General features: G+C 48.3%; 1 protein-coding gene across 5 annotated transcripts in view; it reads right to left on the bottom strand.

Moving 5' to 3' along the window:
• The window catches only part of SNX10 (sorting nexin 10), a 94115-nt gene that overhangs the window by 14723 nt on the left and 66802 nt on the right, over nucleotides 1–12590 (bottom strand). For 4 of the 5 annotated variants that reach the window (XM_075586824.1, XM_075586825.1, XM_075586822.1 and 1 more), the window contains exon 5: nucleotides 11689–11787. The exons of the other annotated variant lie outside the window; for it this stretch is intronic. In XM_075586824.1, coding sequence (XP_075442939.1) covers nucleotides 11689–11787 — 99 coding nt within the window. The remainder of the gene's footprint in view (nucleotides 1–11688; nucleotides 11788–12590) is intronic. 5 annotated transcript variants of the gene reach the window in all.

The raw sequence follows: 12590 nt of genomic DNA, 5'->3' as shown, positions 1-12590 counted from the left end.
TGAAGCGCTTTGAGTCCCATTGGAAGAAAAGCGATATATGAAATAAGTTATTACACAAAAAACTCCTATTTTAGTTCAATATCTTGGGGTATTTACAATAGTGATGAGTGACCAATTTGGAAATTATTTTCAGTGATACAGGACAAAAAATAAAATACACCTCTTGCACCACAGTAGGGCCCCGCTTTCCGGCGTTCCGCTAATACGGCGGTTTTATAAATAAATGTTTCCTGGCTTTACCCAGGTATTTTGTATTTGTAAACATGAATAAGATTGATTTCATCAGGCTGCTGCCTGCAACACATCGGTACATTCACTCCGTTTGCTTCCGGAATGCTGCATTCTGGGACAGAGTAGGAGAAGGGAGGATGGATGGGATGTCGCAGGTGCATATAGCATTTGTGCGCTCCGCACAAAAAAAACAAAAAAAGGCTATTTTCCAGTTTTCGGAGGTGGTCTGGAACCTAACCCGTGTATGAGTGGGGCCCTCCTGTATTGGCATACACAGATTCCTCTCACGCCTGCTCACTAGGAAACGGAGCATGGAAGAACACGTTTCCAATAATATTCTTCTCTTGGACATGCTCTGCACAAATGATGTAGCTGGACCCGATTCTGCACAGTGACAGAGCCGATTACACCCAGGCCAGGCTTAAAAATAAGGTAACTCTCAAAATCGATTAATTCCGGGTAAAAACCATTTGATAAATAAATATTAGTTTAAAACACTAACTGGACCTGCTCTAGAAATGGAACTGGGTCCTCTACGTAGAAATAAACCCTTTATCCATCCCACCCATTTTTTAAAACATCAGTTATGGGGTTGCAGTATACTAAACCTGCTTATTGTGTAGTGTAGGCACATTTGAAGAAAGAATTGATGGCAAGACTTACACCTTCCAGCTCGTTTTCTCATACGGTACAATCCTGTGTGATTGAATTATTTCACACCTCACCAGAGAAATGAATTCCCAACAAGCTAGCACAGTCACAGATTCTAGTAGCCCACAATAACAACAAGGAGTGTAATACGATGCCAAAGCATGGCCAATAATAAGCCAAAAAGTAGTGACAAGCTTGTGGGAGGTCATAAAAATAGCAAAATACACTCTGCATAACTACCAAAAGTAATTCCTTATGCTCGGGGAATATATCCATATGGATGGGGGGGGGGGGGGGGGGGGGGGGGAATGACAAATGTAAAATGGACAGAAAGTATTACAATACTATGATAGTGAATAGTTACAGAATTTGGGGTTGCATTTATTCACATTCAAATTATTTGTGTGTGTTTGTAATGGTTTGTTTACTTCTAGAAAACAAAAAAAAAAAAAAACACATGTCATGTCCTGTCCTTTAAACACTTATGTGCCATCGATTACCGCAACAAGAACAGGAGGTGGCAAACTCCAGTCCTCAAAGGCCACCATCAAGCCAGGTATTGGGGATATCCCTGCTTCAGCACAGGTGGCTCAATCGACAACTGAGCCACCTGTGCTGAAGCAGGGATATTCCCAATACCTGGCCTGATGGTAGCCCTTGAATGGCATTGGCCACCTCTGTACTAGAGGATATTTGAGGGAAAGACTTGCAGTAACCACAGGCACACGCAGACCTGAGGTGCAGAGTTGTGTATGAATCAAATATTTGCCAGACCAGTTTTATCGTTTAGGATTAATGTGGTTTATAAGTAGCAGCCCACTGCAAAACACCTTTGCGAAGACCTGCCCTGACCTGTTGTCACAATGCGTCAGTGTTTCTATGCTAATAGGGTTGTATGTTAAGGTCATCACCTCCTTTCCCCCCAGGTTGTGCCTTGCATATAATTTATAGCACATCACAATGAAAATGCAGTTTATAAGCCTAAAACAAACAAAGTTAAGTGTGCATTTGTATAAAGTGCAACCCCCCCCCCCCCCCCCCCAGCAAAAGAATGAGGAAATCAAAGTACGTTCAAACGTATTTAGAGGCTTATCTCCAGTGTTTCAAATTTCTCCTAAGAAATCAGATATTTTATGAATAAACAGAAAAGCAGTTAAGGAAATTTCGTTTTCTTTACACCCTCATATCCCCCCTACCGCCCCCAAAAAAACTTGCAACATCTTACAATAAAAGGTTTCTAAAGCATATAGACCAGGGGTGCACAAACTTTCCCGTGCGCAGCCCTGCCTACGCTCGCGTGCGTTTTCCCCCCCCCCCCCCACCACCACGCTCGACCCCGGATTCAAATGACACATGAGGTTATGTGAAGCCCGTTGTCATTTGACGCCGGGTTACCATGACAACGTCACGCTGGAAGGTAAGTTAAGTGTGTTATAGGGGCCACATGTGGTCCCCCTGCATTTAATTTAAATGGAAACAAAAGATTTAAAATAGACACCATCATTACTTGCATAAAAAGATGTAACTAGAAAAAAGCGTAGGATAAAGAAAGGAAAAAAGAGATACAGAGATAAATGATACATCCCCTAGGTACAGAGGGGTGGTGAGCTAAAGATTCAATAAAGTGCCCAAATATCCACATCCTCATTTAACCCCTTAGGGGACATGGTATCTAAGAAACTAGTTGGCTGTAACATTCTATTGCCTTATATCTGCTTACATTGGCCTTTGTCTATGTATTGGCCTGTCCTGTTTTTATTTCATCCTGTGTGCTGTTTTGGACACTTGTGAGAGACTTTGTAAGACTGTTCAAACTTCCCTATTGAATCCACCACTGCTGCATCGTGGCACGCTGAGGGCACCCCAGCAAGCTGCGTTTTAACCTCTGTGCAGAGGATACACCTGTCGAGGTACAGGAGCAGCTTCATATCGGCCAGGAAGCAGGAGCGATTTCACCGAGCCCCAGTACCAGCTGCTGAACCTGGCTGCATGAAGGGAAATCCCCTTGGGAGTGAAAAGACTGACGTCCTGCCCCAGAATCAACTGAGCTGCAGCAGCAGAGGGAAGCAAGCACCTGAATCTACAGTTAACAGCTGCCGAGTGGTAAACAGTGTGATACACACTACATGCCTTTTACCAACCTTTTTCATGTACGCAGATATATTACCCCCTTTTTAATTCTGTAACGGGTTTTCCCCCACCCAATCGCAGATTCTACTGTGTGAGTGCAGGAAACATATATTGTTACTCAGGTGTGGTGCATTACCTGTTGGCTCACAGGAGGGCTGAGCTTCCGCCACGGGGAACCTGGGGTAATTATACTAGGGGTGATCACTTACAACATCTTCTCGGTACAGCGCCTCCACCTGCGATGGCTCCCACCAGAGGGGGAGTGGTTCCTCGCAGGACAATCAATAATACCATACACAGTGCTTTATATAACGAAGGACTTTACTAACGACTAATAATGATAACCTGTGTCTCTCTCACGGTGAGACACTAACAGTGACGTCTCGCAGGACGATTCCCAAACACTAGGTGATCCCACCCAGTGTCCCAAGAACCCCACCCAATGTCCCGTACTCCTACAGAGATAGTCAATGGGTGACTGCGCAGTCACTAAGAACCTCTAGGCCTGTTGGTGCACATGTGATGGTATAATACCTGCCGAGCACTCCGGTGCTCGGGTCAGCAACAAACTTCTCAAAGGGTCAGACGTGTGATGAATCCGTCTGATCCAACCGAACTCCTTGCACGTGCGGACCGCTTCACAGGAACCGCAGCGTCTGCTGTGTCCCTGTCTAATCTAAATGGTACTAACGTGACAGGAACCCTAACCTAGGGCCTGTCCCTGTAGTACAGCAACCTGTAGTGGCTTGGGGAACTCCTAGGGCCTGCAGGGGTAATGACCTGTCCCACTCCCCCAACTACCCAAGTCCCTTCGGTAAGTGATCTAGAATGGACTAGAGTACTCTTCCATGCAGTACTTGGGCGTCTACCTACTGTTGGCTAGCCTAGTGCAGATCCTCTCCAGAATTCCTGCTCTCAGTTACCAGTTTATCCCTTCAGGCATCCTACCCCTAGCGCTACCTCAAGGTGACTAGAACAGCTATAGCCCTTCTCCAGACCCACTACTCTCTGACTAGTCCCAGCGCCTACAGCAGCAAGCTGTAGCTCACTGGAGGTTGGCAGTCAACGTGCTGCGCAACAAGGTGCCTGCCTGTCAGACCTCACAGCACTGACAGCCGTGACTCTGACAATGCAGCACTACACTAAGGGCAGCGTCCCTATCTTGGGCCTCCCTCAGCAATTACCCACTAACCTAGTGGGGAGTTGGGGCCTACCTGGGGTGTGGGTACCTATGGGGTGCAGGAGCTGCTCTCGCTCCCCGCACCTTGCTTCCCTCACAGCTCCCTGACTCCAACTCTCTGTAACCTTCCTTTCCCAGCTCCCACTAATGTAAGTGGCAGGGTCCCTAACCCGAGGGCTGCCCCTGGCAACACTCACCTTACTGGGGAGCTGAGCTATCTCGAGCCCTGGGGGTGCTGGCCTAGTACAGGGAGTCCCTGACTCCTGTACCCTACCTCCTTCCCTGGGCTGCTCCGGTCTCTGACTGAGCTAACGTGCTGCAAGCCCGCCAAATGTATCTCTTTTCCCAGGGGTCTCCTAAGCCCTATTGGCTCCCTGGTGTCACATGGGGCTCGCAAAGGCTCTTGGGATATATAGTCCCAGCTCAGAGCCTTCCCTGGTAGGCTAGGGGTTCGCGGGCTTTTCCCTACCTTCACTGCGCTTGCGCAAGCTTTCCCGGGCTGCCTCGACCTCCCCTCAGCTCTCCCTGCTCTCGCGCGAGCTATCCCTGTCTCGGGGGCTGTCCCTGCGCCTACGCTTCCCTGCGCATGCGCAACAGTATACTCAATGGCGGCGCCCTGCTTGGCCGGCCGCCGGGACCTTAGAGACGCGATCGCGGCCTTAGCAACCGCCCGATCGCGTCCCCGGCAACCGGCCGCAGGCAGGAGAAGCCGCGCTGCTCCCTGCTCCAGCCCCCACCCTTGGAAGCAGCCGTCGGGTCTGTCGGCACCCGCGACCGAGCTGCTCAAGGGGAGGGGGGTCTCCAGGAGCCACGGGAGCTCCAGGCTACACTCTCCCCCTGGTGAAACTCCAACGACCTCGCTTGGATGGCAGACATAACCTGGTACACAGTTATACAATGAAAATGCAGGGCATATGTACAACCTATCACTGGTGACTTTAGACATCAGGTTACAATACAGTTCACATACCATACCCGAGGCCAGCTGAGCGTCAGCTGTTTGCTGAGACCATTCGTGGGGTGCCCCTAACTGATCAAGTGGGGGTACCTCACTTTTGCGTCCGTGAGCCTCCCCCAGAAAAATTTCTTGAAGAGCACACCGGAGGGCAACAGTCACTGGTTCCTCGCTACTTCCTCCCCCTGGTGGAAGGAGTAGCACCATGTCTCTGAAGCAGACCTTTACCCGGTCACCCGCGGCATGGATGCGGTAGACCAGGCGGCCAGGACCTTTTCCGCGGTCCACTACTTGGCGAATGGCACGCTCCCTTTTGGGCTTAAGGGAGGCAATTTTTACTAAATCCCTCGCCACACAGTCCTTGTCCCTACGTACTTGCGAGGCTTCCGCTGGGAAGCGAGCAATGGACAATGTCTCTTTCCTCAAAGTCTCTGTTTCACCTGGCAGGGGGTAAAGGGTAGATACCTTACCACTGTGGTGATTCACGGTAGCCAACAGGTCCTCGGGGACGCTGTCAGTTCCCACCTCGGCTGTATCGGGACCTGTCCCCGGCACTTCTGGGACAGTCCACTTACTGGCTTGAAACTCGGGAGCGTTGGATCCCGGTCCTGGGACCATTTGAGTCGGAGCGCACGGGCTCACACTCGGTTCAGGAGCCGTAACTCTGACCTTTTTCACGGCCACCTCCATCGGAGCCTGTGGGGGGCAAGGGGGTTCCTTACCACTCTGCTGGCTTGCAATGGTTTTCTCTTCTTGTGGAACACTGTCAGGTATCTGCGGTGCTTCACCTGACACCACGACAGAGCTGACTGTTCTCTTCAACTGAACGGTAGGTGGTAGATACTGGTCCACTCGCATGGCGGAACAGCTTTCTTCTAGGGGGAACACCTCCCCCTGTGATTCCTCTGTCTCACTGCTGGGGTGGTTCGCCGGTAGGCGCATCGCCACCGATGGTTCGTCCTTTTCCGTAGCTGGCTGGGCCTCAGTTCTTCCCGCTTGGTTGCAACAGGGAACCAGGGCAGCCTTGTCTGTCAGCTCCTCCACCTCCGTGGTTGAGGTAGAGCAAGTAACAGCATCTTCATCTCTGTGTTCTGCCATCTGAGATTCCTGCTTGGGATCTGGGACTGTAGACTGCAGCAGCACAGGCTTTAGAAACTGTGCTCCGCAACAAGCACACTTGGGACCCCAGGTCGGTTTGCCACCTGGGAAGTCACACTGGTCACAAACACATCTTATGCACCCGTCATCCTCCACCACTGCCACCCGCCATTCTATTGGTAGCCTAAAGGGGTTAAAGTCCATACCACCAGATAGATTCAAATCCTTTTGTAGGCACGGGCACAGAAGAAAGGGTATTTTTCCTCCTTTTGTCCGCCATGCCCCATACAACTGCGGGTGTGTTTCTCTACAATCTGTACTGTCTTTAGTGGGAACAGCGGTTGCTGATCGCTGTTCACTGAGCTTGCTCCCCCTGGTGGACTGTAGCAGCACGGGTTGCAGGGTCGGCGCCCTGCAGCAGACACATAAGCGTCCCCAGGCCAATTTACAACATGGGCAGTCACCCTGGTTACAGAAACATTCCAGGCACCCATCCTCGTTCGCGTCGTCCAACCGCCCCTTTATCAGGCACGTCAAAACATCAAAGTTCATACTACCCAACGGACTCAACGCTTCTGTCATACACGGGCACACCAAAAAGGATACGCACCCGGCTTTAGTCGGCCAGAGTCCATATAACGGTGAGCAATTTTCTTTGCCCCCAGTACTTTCGTTGATGGAGACAGCAGTTAGGGGTGAAGGCTTACAGTACTTGCTCCCCCTGGTGGAATCTGAAGGAGGGGCTCGCTCTATCACTGAGTCACTCACATTGCGGGGGCGGAGCTTAGGGTTTCCCGCCAAGCTCGGACAGTTTGCAACATTTTCCCGCGCGAGCGGGAAATCAGCACGTGACTTCTTCATGGCGAACAAAAATAGCACAATTTAGAAAAAAAATATACCGGGCACCCCAGGTCTATCTCAGCAGCGCCTCCAAATGTAACGGGTTTTCCCCCACCCAATCGCAGATTCTACTGTGTGAGTGCAGGAAACATATATTGTTACTCAGGTGTGGTGCATTACCTGTTGGCTCACAGGAGGGCTGAGCTTCCGCCACGGGGAACCTGGGGTAATTATACTAGGGGTGATCACTTACAACATCTTCTCGGTACAGCGCCTCCACCTGCGATGGCTCCCACCAGAGGGGGAGTGGTTCCTCGCAGGACAATCAATAATACCATACACAGTGCTTTATATAACGAAGGACTTTACTAACGACTAATAATGATAACCTGTGTCTCTCTCACGGTGAGACACTAACAGTGACGTCTCGCAGGACGATTCCCAAACACTAGGTGATCCCACCCAGTGTCCCAAGAACCCCACCCAATGTCCCGTACTCCTACAGAGATAGTCAATGGGTGACTGCGCAGTCACTAAGAACCTCTAGGCCTGTTGGTGCACATGTGATGGTATAATACCTGCCGAGCACTCCGGTGCTCGGGTCAGCAACAAACTTCTCAAAGGGTCAGACGTGTGATGAATCCGTCTGATCCAACCGAACTCCTTGCACGTGCGGACCGCTTCACAGGAACCGCAGCGTCTGCTGTGTCCCTGTCTAATCTAAATGGTACTAACGTGACAGGAACCCTAACCTAGGGCCTGTCCCTGTAGTACAGCAACCTGTAGTGGCTTGGGGAACTCCTAGGGCCTGCAGGGGTAATGACCTGTCCCACTCCCCCAACTACCCAAGTCCCTTCGGTAAGTGATCTAGAATGGACTAGAGTACTCTTCCATGCAGTACTTGGGCGTCTACCTACTGTTGGCTAGCCTAGTGCAGATCCTCTCCAGAATTCCTGCTCTCAGTTACCAGTTTATCCCTTCAGGCATCCTACCCCTAGCGCTACCTCAAGGTGACTAGAACAGCTATAGCCCTTCTCCAGACCCACTACTCTCTGACTAGTCCCAGCGCCTACAGCAGCAAGCTGTAGCTCACTGGAGGTTGGCAGTCAACGTGCTGCGCAACAAGGTGCCTGCCTGTCAGACCTCACAGCACTGACAGCCGTGACTCTGACAATGCAGCACTACACTAAGGGCAGCGTCCCTATCTTGGGCCTCCCTCAGCAATTACCCACTAACCTAGTGGGGAGTTGGGGCCTACCTGGGGTGTGGGTACCTATGGGGTGCAGGAGCTGCTCTCGCTCCCCGCACCTTGCTTCCCTCACAGCTCCCTGACTCCAACTCTCTGTAACCTTCCTTTCCCAGCTCCCACTAATGTAAGTGGCAGGGTCCCTAACCCGAGGGCTGCCCCTGGCAACACTCACCTTACTGGGGAGCTGAGCTATCTCGAGCCCTGGGGGTGCTGGCCTAGTACAGGGAGTCCCTGACTCCTGTACCCTACCTCCTTCCCTGGGCTGCTCCGGTCTCTGACTGAGCTAACGTGCTGCAAGCCCGCCAAATGTATCTCTTTTCCCAGGGGTCTCCTAAGCCCTATTGGCTCCCTGGTGTCACATGGGGCTCGCAAAGGCTCTTGGGATATATAGTCCCAGCTCAGAGCCTTCCCTGGTAGGCTAGGGGTTCGCGGGCTTTTCCCTACCTTCACTGCGCTTGCGCAAGCTTTCCCGGGCTGCCTCGACCTCCCCTCAGCTCTCCCTGCTCTCGCGCGAGCTATCCCTGTCTCGGGGGCTGTCCCTGCGCCTACGCTTCCCTGCGCATGCGCAACAGTATACTCAATGGCGGCGCCCTGCTTGGCCGGCCGCCGGGACCTTAGAGACGCGATCGCGGCCTTAGCAACCGCCCGATCGCGTCCCCGGCAACCGGCCGCAGGCAGGAGAAGCCGCGCTGCTCCCTGCTCCAGCCCCCACCCTTGGAAGCAGCCGTCGGGTCTGTCGGCACCCGCGACCGAGCTGCTCAAGGGGAGGGGGGTCTCCAGGAGCCACGGGAGCTCCAGGCTACACTTCTATAATATATTGTTGAATTTGCTTCACTATTTGGCGTTGTGCGCTGTTATCTTTTGTTTCCATTCTCTTAGTGTGTGTGGGGTGCTGAGCCACCCCTGCGTTTACAGCTGCAGACGCCATTATCCCCAACACGGTTATGTGGCACTTATTATTTAATGTATAATTATCTCACTGTGGGAGTTGTGGTTTAATTTTTTATAAATTTTTTATCACTAAATTGATGGTATAGTCACTGCACTGTATATATTTATACATTTAAACTTTATAGGTAGTTAGGTAGTAGCGCACAGTTTTGTTTTTTGTATTTAATTTAAATGCCTTGGGGGAGAGTGCAGGATCTATAAAACTGCCACACCGCCGCCCCCCCCCCCGAAAATCTTGCACACCCCAGTTTGCGCACCCCTGATATAGATGTTGCAAAAATACTAGACAAACAATAACTGTGTTTCTAAAATAAAGAATACCTTTAAAAAAGGTATGCAAGTCCCCGAGGGATGATGCTGTGAAATACACACACACACACACACACACACACACACACACACACACACACACACACACACACACACACACACCACCCCCCCCTCCCTGTAAGCTGCTCAAACCCAGACCCACCTCACACATATATATATATATTTTTATGTCAAAAAGAAGTGCTACGGGTAAGTGACAATGTACAAACAAAAGACAGAGAATCCCAATTTTAATTGGTAAGCAATTGTTTGGAGGTCTGTGACTCCCCCTCCCTGTTTCCAAGCTCACCCTGCCCACCATTATATAGCAAGTCCTGAGATGCAGCTGTGAATGACCAGTCTATTAGTCTCATATCAGAGCGGTAAAGAGAACGTTAGCAGAAATAGTGTTAGGATTTGCAGAAAAACAGGGCACACCGTGACATGTTCTGCAGGCTTACAATGCTTTGGCCAGAGAATTTAACCAAGTGATCCTCACTTATGAGGAGAACAGATAAGTATTTAACTATATGATTTGTAATGTTGGATGTAGCATTGGGCTGTCTTTTGCAAATACACATATCATGAGAAATATATATACACAAACACACGAGAAAGGGGTGTTTGTATACACGGGGGGGGGGGAAAAATGATATACATACATACATACATACGGTGATACCTTTTTTACCTAATACTGAAGAACTCATTTATTCTGCACTATCGCAACTGGACTAACACGGCTATTTCCGTTATACATGAAAGTTTGCTTCAACTCAAATTACAGCAGCAATTCCCCCTGCATAACATCTCCCTTCTCCCATTTTATTTATTTTACCCAGGATGGGAACCTGTGGGGTCCCCAGAGCTGAAGCGCGTGGTTTTCAGATCCGGGGACCCCACAGTTGGAGACAGTTTCCGGTAAAGCTACCAGCATTACTGCCAGGGGTCCCAAACTCCCAAGTCCCGCGGACCAAAGTGAAGCCACAACGGGGAACGCTGCAGCGTGTTATTGGTCTGCAAGATGTAATCCACCATTTGCTTTTCCATGGAGAGGACAAATACTGTCCCTTTATTAGCAATTATCTGAGAAAATAGGGTGTCGGGGTGAAAAACTTGTGCAGTTAACCCCGAAATCCCCATCCAGTATAAAAAGGGAGCGAAGAAAAAGAAAAAAAAAAAGCACATCTCAGAATCTGGCTTTAACAAACTTTAAAATGTTATCATAATCCAATGTTTATTTTATTAATTTATTAAATTTTGTTAAGAGCCTTGAAATACTCCTGGTATAAAGAGTCAAATTAATCCAAACGTAAAAGTGAGGTTTGATCCTGGAGTAAGATATTGGTGTTCTTAGCGGACAATCAGGCTGCCGGCAAACCAGCCAATTTTGCCATCTTTTAGCAAAGTTGATCATTTTAACGACTGTCAAAATTCATGGATGCCCAACATTTTTGCACAAATGTTTCACATATAACGTAACCATGTATGTTTCTTCACTACTGTGTGCCCAGGACATACTTGAAAACAAATGGTAACTCAATATATTACTTCCTGGTAAAACATTTTATAAATAACATATCACCACTTGCATAACAGACTTCTAAAGATCTTCAAGATTATGAAGCAGATTTGATGTACAGTAAAATGGTGATACTTTTCAGCAGACCAGAGCTCTGAATAGATGAAATAACTTAGAGCTTTTGAAACCTCATAGGTTTCTTCATCAGATACACACACACGCACTCAAATTTGTTAATTAAACAAATTTAAATCATGCAGCCCAAATGCCAACAAGTACTTAGGCTTAGATTCACAAAGGGGTGCTAAACTTTAAGATGCTTCAGCTCCTCTTCATATGAATGGGAGTAAATACATGTTCAAGCTTAGCACCCTTTTGTGGATATGGGCAGTAATGCTCGCACAAACACTTTTGGTTAAAGAACCAACATTAACCTAGCAAATTTATATAGCCCCTTTATTAAGCAAGAGGAAGCTTTTGACTATGCGCTGGCAGCCACTAGATGGCTCTGTTACACAGCGCATGAATTATCTGACACACGGACTGTACAAGGAAGTAGCTCACATACTCACTTCTTCAGGAAATCCTGCAAGCCACGCCGACGCTCATCCACATTCTTTGCATTGCTAACGTTGAAAAACGTGATTTTGGGGGGGAGTTCTGGTAGTGCGCTTCAAAATAAAAATGTTAAAATATAAATAAATACAGCCACAGTGCGTCTTTAGTTTGATTAAATTGCAAAAAAAATTAAATGAATAAAACGTTTTTGCATGCATCAAAGCTTTCTGCAGAGAAGTCCTCTAAGGCATCTTCAAGAGACATCATTCATGTTACCGCAAGGAAGTGAATGTAGATCTCCAAGTCATTCAAATACCACAATTATCTGGAAATCTTTATTGAACAGGGACTACCTCGCCCATGTATTATTCTAGCAATACAAAATCCCTCTGGGGACCGAAATGTCCGGCTATGTCTGCATGATGTACAAAACACCTTTATCTTCTACTTGATCTTGTTCTTAATGACACACACACACACACGTATAGGCGTACGTGTGTGTGTGTGTGAGCGCATATAGGCGTGTATGTGTATAAACACGTGTCCGTGTATAGATCTATATATCAAAGCAGGCCTTGTAGTAAAAGTAAAAAAAAGTTTATGAACAAAAAAATTTTTTGTTAATTAACCTTTTTTCATTTTTACTACAAAACCTGCAGTGTCTGCTTTTTCTCTATTTATATGACTTTGTTGCAGATTATTGCACCCAGGAGTTTGTTAAGTGGAGTGTGTATATACATAGGTTGTACATACCTTGGTTGTATGTACATAGGTTTGTGTAGGTCTACGTAACTGTGTGCCTATGCATATCTGCATGATAGTTTGCATAGAATAATTTACTGTCTTATTTATAAAATGTTTTACAGGGAAGTAATACATCGAGAGTCACCTCTCGTTTTCTAGTATGTCCTGGGCA

Source organism: Ascaphus truei, chromosome 2 (genome assembly GCF_040206685.1).
Source record: "Ascaphus truei isolate aAscTru1 chromosome 2, aAscTru1.hap1, whole genome shotgun sequence".
In the NCBI taxonomy this organism is placed as follows: Eukaryota; Metazoa; Chordata; class Amphibia; order Anura; family Ascaphidae; genus Ascaphus; species Ascaphus truei.
Note: the sequence above shows the minus strand (reverse complement) of the source record. Positions and strands in the feature narration are given on the sequence as shown.